The sequence below is a fragment of the Trematomus bernacchii genome, unplaced genomic scaffold, assembly GCF_902827165.1.
Source record: "Trematomus bernacchii unplaced genomic scaffold, fTreBer1.1, whole genome shotgun sequence".
In the NCBI taxonomy this organism is placed as follows: domain Eukaryota; kingdom Metazoa; phylum Chordata; class Actinopteri; order Perciformes; family Nototheniidae; genus Trematomus; species Trematomus bernacchii.
Genome location: NW_022987583.1, coordinates 92,403 through 105,129, shown reverse-complemented (window position 1 = coordinate 105,129; position 12,727 = coordinate 92,403). Strand labels below are relative to the sequence as shown.

Here is a 12,727-nt window from a genome sequence, read left to right as displayed (position 1 = left end):
GAAAGATATTGACTCCTTGTTCAAACACAAAATGTGCCTTTCTGTAAATAAGAGAACGAGCTCTGCCTAATGTCTGAATCACATGAGACCAAAAGATAAACAAAAAACATATGTAATTAACGCCTTGTTATACATTTAAATGCCAAAAAGGACTTTACAAATTAAGGGTGACCTTTTTTGTTGTTGTTGGATAAACAACTATAAACTTGCTTCGTGAGGGGAAAACATTTCAGAGCCATGTGTGAAGGCTGTTGTTTCAAATGACCAAATCCTCTCCGACACACTCCGACCGTGTAACTACAGCAGAGAGGACAGAAACAGGAACTGTCCTAACTTTGTGACTAACGGATATAACCCCCGGTTTAATCTGCTTTTGCTGCAGTTTCTGTGTGTGCACAAAACTAAAACACTCTGCTACACACAGACACCGGTATATGTGATCATAAAGAAATGTATAAAAATACTACTTCATTTTCAGGTTATTCTCATGCGACTATCTGAATTGTCTATTTTAGTTCAACAGTTTACAGTTTGAAGAATAATATGCGCATTGAATATATTCATACAAATGTAAGTAACTTAAAGGTTACATTATATTATTTTTATTTAAGCAAACATTGGTTCCAATTTTTATATCATGAGCACGAATAGCATTTTTAATTCAGATTTTAAAATATGAGAAGAGGTTTATAAAACAAGACATGCCACTTATAGGGAGACCAGGGACAGTTGCAACACTTTTTGGGCTTTTCCCCAATAAGTAAAAAACCATTTACAATAGGATAGCCATTTTGCTATATTATACATTATCAATATGTCAGCTACTGAAACAATGTATTTAAGATGTTTTTATGAAATAAGTACATGTTGTAAAATGTATTTTTAAAAAATAAACTCAACTGTTACAACTGTCCTTGTGTACAGGGACAGTTGTAGCACATGCCAGGCACGGTTGTAACATGTTAATAACGGTTACCTTTTTTCACACTACATGACAACAAATAGGGAAAGCTGTCAAATTCTAAGGCAACAAGATTTGAATGGGGTTTCACACATCCTCCAACAAACAATGAACAATGAACAGGATAACAGATAACACACACAGCATCATCCTCTGTGAAGGATTAAACTGTTCTCGTGTACCCCTTTCACACCAAGGCTTTTCCCCTTCTAGCTCCGTGCTAGAGCTTTTCTGGTTCAGAACCGGTTCTTCGGTTTAGCGCCGGCTCTTTTCACACCGCTCAGAGCCCGACTGGTGCTGCCGCTGACGTCACAGTTTACGTCGCTGATTTTCTCCCCAACGGACTAGGAGCTCACCTCACAACAACAACGGGCCGGGGACTGCGTCGGGTCGATGATCGTGTTGCTTTTAATCATACGAAGCCAGATTAAATTAAATAACGACTTCTCCAACCTTATACTTTTCTCCAGAGTGCCGTGGTTCATTGTTTATTAATGTGTTTCAGCGGCATTTACCGACCGCTGCAGTGCTGGCTGCTCTTCCACGAGTGTATTCTCCCGTTAGCTCCGGGTTAGCTCACACGGCTCTAAAGTATTCACTGTCTGACTGTCACACAAGCAGCTGATACATATCCCCAGTTCCCCTTAAGTGAATGTGTGTCAGTCTGAATTGACGCTGTTTGGTGTCAGTCTGAATTGACGCTGTTTGGCATCACAACGCTGTTATGAAAGTTTCTCTGGTATAACATGGGTGATGTTAGCATAGCAACCGAAGCTAAACTAACTACTTGCTAAGCAGTTTTCTACAGGCACATTTTACCGGCGTATTTTTCATTATGATTCTACTTGTGATAGTCGGACATGACAACCTGTGCAGCCCATGTATTGATTCCATCCGATAGCTGCTATAATAACAAACAAAACGTCTGCCTGCTCTCCACAATGATCAATAACAGCGAATGGATGGTCAAAGTAAGGTACAAATAAACAGAATCACACGAAGCCTGGTTAGTGTTGCCTGACTTTATAAAGCGTGTTTTTTTTTTACAAGTGTGTGGTTGCGTTCTAGTCACTTTGCTCAGCACTACTGCTGGTTACAACTTTTATTTGCCGTACTCGCCTTAACTGTTATCTCAGGTTAATCTCGCCCCCCTCCGACGTAAACGTGACGTATGCGGTTCTTGCTTCTAGATGGACAACTTTTTGGTGCTCGAAACGAACCGGATTCCGGAGCTTAGAGGCTGCTCCGCTGCGGTGTGAACAGGAAAACCCGGTGCTTTTCAAGCTCCAGCTCCGAACCGGCCCTGAAACACTGTTGGTGTGAATGGGGTATGAGAGGTGCTTCTACCTTAATTATGTAGACCTACCTCCTTTGAGCTGAGACCATAGTATAAATCAGCTGCCTCCATCAGATAGTCTCTCAAAAAGCATCTCCTGCTCTGTTGAGAACACCTTCTTTGGTGTCCAGTAGCCTACTCTTGGGGGTGTTTGTGATCCCTGACTCTCCAACCTCAGCCTCTTTGTATGGAACCGGTACAGGGTGACATGGCATATATCCAGGGACTTTGCCACTTCCCTGAATGATTTGCCCTTCTCAACTTAATTTGAGGCCCTCTGCAGCAGAGCAAGTGGCACTCCCCTGTCTGTCTTCCTCTTTCTGACATTTGGCATACTGTAAACCAGTGACGTGCAGTGAGGTTCATGGCTGGTGAGGCACTGACTCTTTCAGAGTCAGATTTACAAATAGTATAGCCTATTTTGACCTTAATCGAAATATTCTGTTATTTTCAAAAGCTTTTTTAGTCTGATGCTATGATTAATTTTAAACAGACCGATCAACAAAAGGATACCCAAAATCTAAATATTGGATTGTTCTTTCTAAGTAAGATCCCATTTTCATTACAGTTGTGGTCTTACCTTGACTTGAAGATGAATATAAGTCCATGCTATCCTTCTGGACAACAATCTCTATTACTGTTTTGTAAAAGTCCTCCTTATCTTCCTGTAGTTTCAAAAGTCTAGTTTTGTAGTGATGTGTCGGTCGCGAACGAGCCGGCTCAAAGAGCCGGCTCTTTTAAGTGAACGACGGGAGCCGGCTCGCGCCCGCGAACGAGACGTTTTTTTGTTTTTGTTATGTTTTGTTAAGTAATACAAGACAGAATGATATGATGATCTCCGCGCTACAGCTGCTCCGTGCATGCATGCAGTGACATGTAATATCCAAGGATTAGAGACTGTTGGATGCTGCTGTTTTGAGCATTGCAATACATTTATTTGTATTATGTTTTTTATGATTAGAGACGGTTGGATGCTGCTGTACTGAGCATTGCAATATATTTATTTTCACTATGTTATTTATTTATGATTATCCTTGGGCTCAGCAAAGATTTGATGTCAGCTGTTGCTGTCTTTTTTCTATAGTTAATACTGAAATAGAGCCCTGCTGTTTTGTCAGGGCCTTTTCTTTAAATATAATTTTTTAAATGTCGATACAGTAGCCCCTTTTTTTAAATGTCTATACTTAAGTTTTTATAGGTGTTGCTATCTGCTTTGTGTAGCGTGGTTCTACAAGCAAGTCTGTGCATTCATTGGGTGGTATCAGAGAGATACAAGGGTCTGTAAATGCAATGAAAACAATTGGCCACAGCAAATAATTGATATTAAACATGTAATTTTTACTTTTGAATACTTCAGTACAAAGGATGTATTGAATAATTTAAGTGATATGTGTACACATATAAATCATTAGTCAAAACAGGGCTACATTTGATTGAATTATAAAAGGTATAATATGTGGTAAACTGAAGAGCCGTTTGGGAGCCGAAAGAGCCGGCTCTTCTTGGTGAGCCGAGCCAAATGATCCGGCTCACCAAGAAGAGCCGGAATTCCCATCACTACTAGTTTGTTGTTTGCGGTACAATAACAGTAGCAACAAGAACCTGTGGGCTCACGTGCGCCCCCTTCAGTGCGGCAGAGGTTATGGCTGCCTCTCCTGGTGATTTTTTTCATTGGCGTTGTATGATGAGACCAGCGAGCCTAAATATCATATATACGTGAAATAAGTTATTTAGAGACTATGGATGGCAAGGATAAATGTAATAAAGGGATCTACAAACATTACATTGGTGACCTACAGTGAGATGGGAACAGGCATGCGCTTAGGGCCCGCTTTCCAGCCAGTTTCTGTGGGGTGACGCATTCTGAAGTGAGGCAGAGCTCATCTGTGCCTCACCTCAGCCCACAGTAAATGGCTTGAGCGCGCTCACAAAATAAGTGGCTGCGCTAAATTAGTGCCCGCGCTCCAGCAAGTTACTGTGGGCTTACGAGAGGCAGAGCTCGTGCCTGCCTCACTTCTCATCGCTCCCGTAGCGGAGCTCGGCAAATTTGCTGATTTTGACTATAAAATGCGATTGGAATCATACAGAAATCACATTTACACAAGATCAGTGGAGACATTTTATTATTATTATTATTTAGTTTTCTTTAATTGTTTTTCCGTACATTGGAGTATGACAGGTGAGGCTCTGCCTCCCCTGCCTCCACTGACTGCACGTCGCTGCTGTAAACACACACACACACTTTAGGCTTACTGTACAGTATTTTATTCTGTTTATTTTTATGTCAATTTTTTTTTTTTATGTCAATTTATTGAACATGTCAGAAACAAAACATACATCAATACTAATAACAATATATATTGCTTCTTCCTTTTCTTCCTTCTCACTCATAATAATAATAATTATACCAAAGTACAATAAAATAAATAATAATGATAATGAAAAAAAAAAGAAATAAAAAGAAACAACAACAATAAATCTTAAATTAGTCTCTGTCGTGTTCAACAGGGGCAAGAAGAAGCTTAAAAAACTTTTCTGGTCCTACCCCTTCTAGCGTACATTTTCCTTGCAGTATAAATGAAGTAATTAGGTCATCGTCATCAGCGACATGTTGTCTTGATACTTTTTTACAAAAACAATCAGGAAGTAATTACTTTTACAATTACAGGAAATAACAAAAATAATTTTTACAGGTACTGTTCATAACCACTAATGGTTTGGCTCTTGAATAATACTTTCATTTTATATAAAGTTGTACAATTTTTCAGTGCATCACTACATTTATTCCACAGACTAACACCTTTTGATGAGATGCAATGAAGTTTTGGCATTTGTACGTACTGTACGGGTGGTTTTTGAAAATGCAGTTTCCTCTCAACATGTGCATGCCTTCTCTCCGTGTAAAAAGTCCCCTGGACACCATGAGGCAAATGATGATTTGCGGCCTTGTACATAATTTGAATGGTTTTATAGTCAACCAGGTCTTGTAGTTTTAGTGTTTTTAGTTTGATAAATAATTTATTTGTTGGTTCTCTGTACGAAGTTTTGTGTATAACTCGTATTGCTCTTTTTTGCAGGATGAAGATAGGATGTGTATTTGTTTTGTATGTGTTCCCCAAACCTCCACACAATACATCATGTATGGAAGTATGAAGGAGCAGTACAGCATAAACAAGGAAGCTTGATTAACTAGATATTTGGCTTTATTTAGAATTGCTATTGATTTGGATATTTTGGCTTTGATATAGCTTATATGTGGTTTCCAACTTAATTTATTGTCTATGATTATTCCAAGGAATTTTATTTCCGTTACTCTTTCTAGTTGGACGCCATTTATAGTGAGTTTCTTCTCTGTATTGGTCGACCGATTCCCAAATATTATGAGTTTGGTTTTGCTTGCGTTCAATGTTAATTTATTTTGGTCAACCAGATCTTCATCCTGCTCAGTTCCTTTTCCATTGTGACCAATAAGCTGTTCTAGATTGTCCCCACAGCAGAGTAGACTTGTGTCATCTGCAAAAAGAATGGTTTTAACAGTTTTGATACTTCACATATGTTGTTAATATACAGAATAAATAATAATGGCCCCAAGACAGAGCCTTGAGGCACCCCGCATGTAACCTGTAGTAGTTGTGATGTATGACTTTGTATTTCAACGTACTGATTCCTGTTATGTAGGTAGCTGGATAGCCATGATAGTGCAACACCTCTAATTCCATATCTCTGTAGTTTTTTTAATAATAGTTCATGGTCAACCGTGTCAAATGCTTTTTTAAGGTCCAGAAATATCCCTATTGCATATTCTTTCTTTTCTATTGCCTTAGTAATGTGTTCCATAAATTCTATAACTGCAAATGATGTGGTTCTGTTTGCTCTGAAACCATATTGTTGTTCATAGAGTATGTTATGTTTGGTGAAGAAGTCATTTAGTCTTACATAGTAGATTTTTTCCAGTATTTTAGAAAACTGTGGGAGGCAATGAAATTGGTCTATAGTTTGACAGTACATGTTTATCTCCAGATTTATGTATCGGTATGACTTTAGCAGTTTTCATTTTATTTGGAAATACACCGGTTTGTATTGACTGATTACAGATGTGAGTTAGTGTTTGGCTATACATTCAATAATGTTTTAACTGTATACATGTCAATATCATGACAGTCTGTAGACCTTTTACTCTTTAGTTTTTTAAACTGTGTCAATAATCTCATTTTCATCAGTCCCTCTTAAGAATATAGTTTCCTTCACATTTATATCTTTACTTTCTACACCTTCACTACTACCAGTATTTGGAATTTTCCCCAGCTAGACAAGGACCAACATTAACAAAATACTCATTAAACTGTTCAGCAACTAAGGTCATGTCATAAATGACTGTATTGTCTTTTGACAGAAAACTGTTTGGGTGCTGTGCTTTTCCATTTCCTTTTTTAATAATGGTATTTTAATACATTCCATGTGTTTTTAATATTATTTTTGTTATCTTCCAATAATTTGTTGTAATGATCCATTTTGCTACATCGTATTATCTTTGTTAATTTGTTTTTGTATGTCTTGTATTTTTGTTCAGCCTCTACTGTTCTATTCTTTAACAAGTCTTTATATAATTCATTTTTCTTTTTACAAGCATTTTCTATTCCCTTAGTGATCCATGGTTTTTCAGCATATTTTTGTTTCACAATTTTCTTTACACGAGGACAATGTTTTTCATACAGCCCTGATAGAATATCTAGAAATGATTCATAAGCTTCATTTACATCTGGTACATACACTTTTGTTCCAGTCTTGTTTACGTAATTCTTCTTTAAAAGAATTGACAGACTCTGGTGTTTTGTGTCTTGTAATTACGACTGTTCTGGTGTCTTTTTTGATCCTAGTACAGTTCTGTATTGTTGCAAGACTGGCAAGTGATCACTTGTGTCATTTATTAATATTCCACTTATTACTTTCCTATCCATAACATTTGTGAATATGTTGTCAATGAGTATAGCACTGTGTGATGTTATTCTGGTCGGTCGTGTGATTGTAGGATATAAACTGTTGCTATACATAGAATTAATAAATTCTGTAGTTGCATTGTGTTCTTGTGGGTTCAGCAAATCAATATTAAAATCTCCACATACAAAAAGCATTTTCTTGCTGCTGTGTAGTTATAAAGTTCAGCTAGCTTTTTCTCAAATGTGTCAACACATGATCCTGGTTTTCTATACACGCAGCTTATCAGAAGGTTTTTAGATTTTTTGATTTCAATTTCTACTGTTATGCATTCCATGATGTTGTCTAAAGCAAAAGACATATTACTGACAGATCTACTTTTATAACTTTGTTAATATAAAGTGCAGTCCCCCCAGCTTTAGAATGAGTCCTATTAGTAAAAAACATGTTGTATCCCTCGATTTCAACCATGTCAGCTTGCTCATCACTAAGCCAGGTCTCTGATATTGCTAGGGCTGTAACTTGTTTCTCCAGTTGCCTTAAACAGTGTTTGATCTTGATACATTTGAAATTAGGCTTCTGCTATTGAAATGTAATATTGATATTGATCCATCCATCAATCCATTTCTTTTGAGTTGATCTTCTGTGTAGTATTCACATTGGTTATGGATGTTCTTGTAGAAATTATTTTCAGGGTCAATATCCTTTTCATTGTCTTGCGATTATGTTCCGTGTATTTGAAAACATTTCAAGTCCAGTTTTTTATATTCAGCAATTTTGTCCAGCTTAATCATGGGTGTTCTTAGGTGTGTTCATTTCAGTGTGTAGCGATTGAGTTACCTTATGTTGATTTGATGTTTCATTCATCAAAACTGATCCAACTCGGTGATGTCCCTGATAATGAGCACTTTCGCCATCTCTGCTGTTGATCCGTTTAGTTTGATGAAAATGTTACAATTTGTCGACCATGTTGCTTGAATCTTGTTTTGTTTCTTCAGTATACCGTGCTCTCCTTGCGATGTCCGCGTTCTTCTTCGTAAGGTGTTCGTTGATGTAAACATTGGTCCCCTTCAGTTTCCTTCCTTGTCTGAGGAGTGCATATTTCTTTTTCCTGTTGATGAACCGGATTATTAATGCTGGGGTGGCTGTTGAGTTCTTGCTCCGCAGGGCAATGACAGGCCTCAATATCTCCGCTGTCAACAGATATGCCCTTGCTGTCCAAAAAGCAAAGCACCTGTTGCTCCAGCGACTCACGGTCCACCTCCGGAGCGTCGGCTCCACCTCTCCCGGCGGCGGAGTCCTCTGAGGCCGCTGCCACCCTGGCATAGCTTCGGGGTCTGGTCTTCAGACCGTTGATAATCAAATCGTTCATCCTGGTGTATTGTTCGAGGTCGTCCACTCGATTCTCCAGAAAAGTGATCTTTTTTTTTCAATATTCTGCATTTTCAGAGATTGTATTTCTCCCATCAGCTCCATGATTTTATTTTGCTGGGCCGCGACTGTTTTAATTTCGGCTGACAAGAAGTCGAGAGAATTCTTGATCTCCTCCACCTCGTCAGAGTTTGGATTTTTCCTGGGTGCCATTTTTGCTCTTTAGTTATGTTTATTTATGTTATCTCTCACGTTCTCTCAGGTTTTTGTAGCAGCACTCGATTCCATGTGTGCACTCACTTCCGCCCCATCAAACATTTGCATCAGGTGAGGGAGTGAGGCGATCAGCCAGGGCCAGCATGTGCACTTTAGGCCTAATGTACAGTATTTTATTCTGTTTTTTTACAGGGACAATGCACACCAATCAACAATACAACTGTATGCTTGAATGAACAATTGATCATTCAAGCAAATGAGCCATCATTGTAAATGTGTCATGTTACAACCGTCCCGTTACAACCGTCCCAGGACCACCAGTCTTGCTTTCACCCCCTGTGAACCTGCCTGATTGCTAGCTTGACCCATATTTAGTTATATTTGTAGCTTACAAAACAGTGATTCTAATAATACTAGTTTGGATTCCTAGACATTTGAACTCAAGACAGTATCCAAAAAATACATCATATAATTGTAGTTAATATTTTACCTAAGAAACACACTTTTGCTGATATCTTACGCGAGAAATTCAAATGTGGCTCCTTTTTTTCTCAGCGATCTACCATCTATCTGCGCATGTGCAGAGTGAGTTTCATCACTCTAGCTTGTTTGTGATTGGAGATATTGAAGGTGTTACAACCAACCCGTGTTGCAACTGTCCCTGGTCTCCCTACTATAATTTTTCTGAATGCAAAAGCTGTCTCTTCTCCCCACGAAGCACACATTCACTATTATAATAACAATAATAACAATAGGTTCCTCGCACGTAGCGCTAGGACGCCGTTGGGTCCTAGCGCTACGTGCTCGGGCCCTAATTATTTGTATTATTTATTGTTAATATTCAGAGAGATTCTGAAACAAAACTGAAGGGGTTTCAGTTGGTCCTGTATTTCAGTCCTGTGTTCACTGATCTCAAAGCAAGAAAGTATTTCCTGATTCAGTTCAAGAAAATATAATGTTGATATCTGGCGCCACCTAGTGACAGACATATGTTACTGTTCCTGGTGTCAGTCCTCTGTGTAATAAGTAATGTGGTAAAGACAGAGTGTGGGTTTGTGTGTGTGTGGTGTGTGTGTGTGTGTGTGTGTGTGTGTGTGTGTGTGGGTGTGTGTGTGTGGGTGTGTGTGTGTTCTCTCACAGGGAGAAGATGATCTTCCTCACCCTGCTGCTCCTCTTCCTCACCCCCTGTGTCTCTGGTTAGTTTACTCCTTTATTTCCCACTCAGACACATTGAATATTATTGAAAACTTTTTGTGTCACGTTTTACCTTTTCATAAAGAAGCATCTTAGAGCTCTTTGGTATGGAACACTATTAGTGCAAGGCAAGAGGGTCAAAACTGAGGAGGGGGATTCTGATTTGATTTAGCTTTTTTTAAATCAAAATGTCAAGAAGTGGAGCTTTCAGTATATTCTCTAACAAAAGTAGTTTGTTCTTAAAAGTTCAATGTTTATTCTCAATAATTAAAGTTTTAAAGCGCTTAACTGTTTTTTCTGATACATTTTTCCTAATAACTGCACTCAAATTGAAAGATTGATATTTTACTCAACATTTTGGCTTTTTTCTTAACATGTTAAATGAAAAAGTAAAATAGTCCTTTTCTTCTTTATTTCCCTCATACCCTAATACTCTTCCTCACCTGAGGAGACCTCTGTCTCTGGTTAGCTTCAGTTAGTCTCTTTAAAGCTGTTCTCAGTAAAGCAGCACAGAAACATAGCTGCAGTTTAAAGAGTCCCTCTGTGTCCTCCACAGGAACATAGCTGCAGTTTAAAGAGTCCCTCTGTGTCTCCACAGAAACATAGCTGCAGTTTAAAGAGTCCCTCTGTGTCTCCTCCACAGAAACATAGCTACAGTTTAAAGAGTCCCTCTGTGTCTCCTCCACAGAAACATAGCTGCAGTTTAAAGAGTCCCTCTGTGTCTCCTCCACAAGAACATAGCTGCAGTTTAAAGAGTCCCTCTGTTTCTCCTCCACAGAAACATAGCTGCAGTTTAAAGAGTCCCTCTGTGTCCTCCACAGAAACATAGCTGCAGTTTAAAGAGTCCCTCTGTGTCTCCTCCACAAGAACATAGCTGCAGTTTAAAGAGTCCCTCTGTGTCTCCTCCACAGGAACATAGCTGCAGTTTAAAGAGTCCCTCTGTGTCTCCTCCACATGAACATAGCTGCAGTTTAAAGAGTCCCTCTGTGTCTCCTCCACAGGAACATAGCTGTAGTTTAAAGAGTCCCTCTGTGTCTCCTCTACAGGAACATAGCTGTAGTTTAAAGAGTCCCTCTGTGTCTCCTCCACAGGAACATTTGTAGTGAATGTGACTCAGACTTCCTATCAGGCAGAGGAGAACCAGAACATCACCCTGGAGTGGACCTTCAGCACCAGAAGAGACACTTCCCTCAGCTCCATCTCTACCAACTGTTACCTTTATACTAATGACCGAACCTCAGTTCTGTTTGAACTACGTGAAGGTGTTGAATTCCCAGAGTCTCAGGATCCAGAGTTTTCAGGACGAGTCCAGTGGGACAAAGACGTCCTCACAGAAGGACGCCTCACACTTCATGTCTCCAGACTCAGGACCAGTGACTCTGGGTTTTATGTGTGTGACATACTCGTCACACCTGATGGGACTAACTCTAGGAGATGTTGGCTCAACGTCACTGGTGAGTAACCTCAGTAGAAGTCACAAAGTAAAACAACTTTAGGCTCCATAGAGCCAAATAATTGGAAAGTTAACAGTTGAAAGTTAACCTCATTGAGGCGCTAGAGGAAATAACAGAAACTCAACAAAGCCATCAGGGAAGCATCCTCTGAGGACCATGAATGTCATCCTCCACAGCCAAAAGAGTTTTGCTTCTCAAATCTTAAAAACGTCCTTTTTTTGTCTAACCGACGGGTTAAAGCAAGCATTAATTACATCTTAAATGAATGAATGAGAGAAAAGCATAACATCTGCATATCATACACCGTGGTGATTCTAGAGCTGGTTGGGAGCCGGTGCCTAAATCTGTAAATCACTCTAAAATGGTTAAATGTTTCCACTTCAGGGAATCATCCTAAGGTTGATTTTTGTCCTTTTCCGCAGCTGCTGAGTTTAAACCAGAGGGAACAACAGAGAGTCAACAACCAAAGAGTGGGAGAAACTACTGGATCTCCATTGCAGTCGCAGCAGTAGCAGCAGCAGCTGTGATGGGTATTATTGCTACGAAAGTTTGTTTTACTAAATTTACTCACAAGAAAAGAGACGACCATTCAGGCATACAGCCAGTGAGATCCTCAGAGAAAAAACCCACCAGGACCAACACCACTCTACTTAGCTTTGCCCCTTTAGGCTTAGTTTTGAAATGTTGTTTTTCTAAATATAAAGACAGAAAAAACGACATCAATGAAGTCAAACAGCCGTTGGATTCCTCAGAGAAACAACCTGTCACTTCTAACGTGATTACAGTTACAGTGATGACACACTCCGAAACATAGATTCAATCAGAAAAGGGCTTGTGATGTAAAATGTATAACTACATTTAAATATATGACGTGTTTGAGTACTAACTGTAGAAATGTCAGTGCAAATAATGCTTGCAGGTGTCAAACAGCTCAATTGTGAGGGTTTTGTGAGGACAGTTAACATAGAAATAGAGCTACAAAAAACATCTGATAATGTTACTGAGTTTTATCATTCACCTGTAGGTCATTAATCGCTCTGTTTTCTGCTAACTGATGGATAATGTTACCATGCTGTATTTAATATGCATCAATGTTACATATTATAAATAAATCACTTTTTATGTTTGTATTTACTGTTTCACTGCACAATCTGCATGTATTACAGGAGGAAATATTTGGAAATGTTAAATTGGATCGAATTAAAAGTGTAAAATGCTTTATTACTTTTAAGTTTTTATTCTTTTACACTATTGTTCATC

The 12,727-nt window shown here is 38.9% G+C and overlaps 1 protein-coding gene across 3 annotated transcripts in view; it reads left to right on the top strand.

Moving 5' to 3' along the window:
* Positions 1–12,727, top strand: part of LOC117480768 (myelin-oligodendrocyte glycoprotein-like) — a 51,428-nt gene that overhangs the window by 13,608 nt on the left and 25,093 nt on the right. The window contains exons 2-4 of one of the 3 annotated variants that reach the window (XM_034128217.1): positions 9,960–10,015; positions 11,105–11,467; positions 11,890–12,688. The exons of the other annotated variants lie outside the window; for them this stretch is intronic. Coding sequence (XP_033984108.1) covers positions 9,967–10,015; positions 11,105–11,467; positions 11,890–12,281 — 804 coding nt within the window. The 5' untranslated portion in view covers positions 9,960–9,966 and the 3' untranslated portion in view covers positions 12,282–12,688. Of the gene's footprint in view, positions 1–9,959; positions 10,016–11,104; positions 11,468–11,889; positions 12,689–12,727 lie in introns of those variants that run through there. 3 annotated transcript variants of the gene reach the window in all.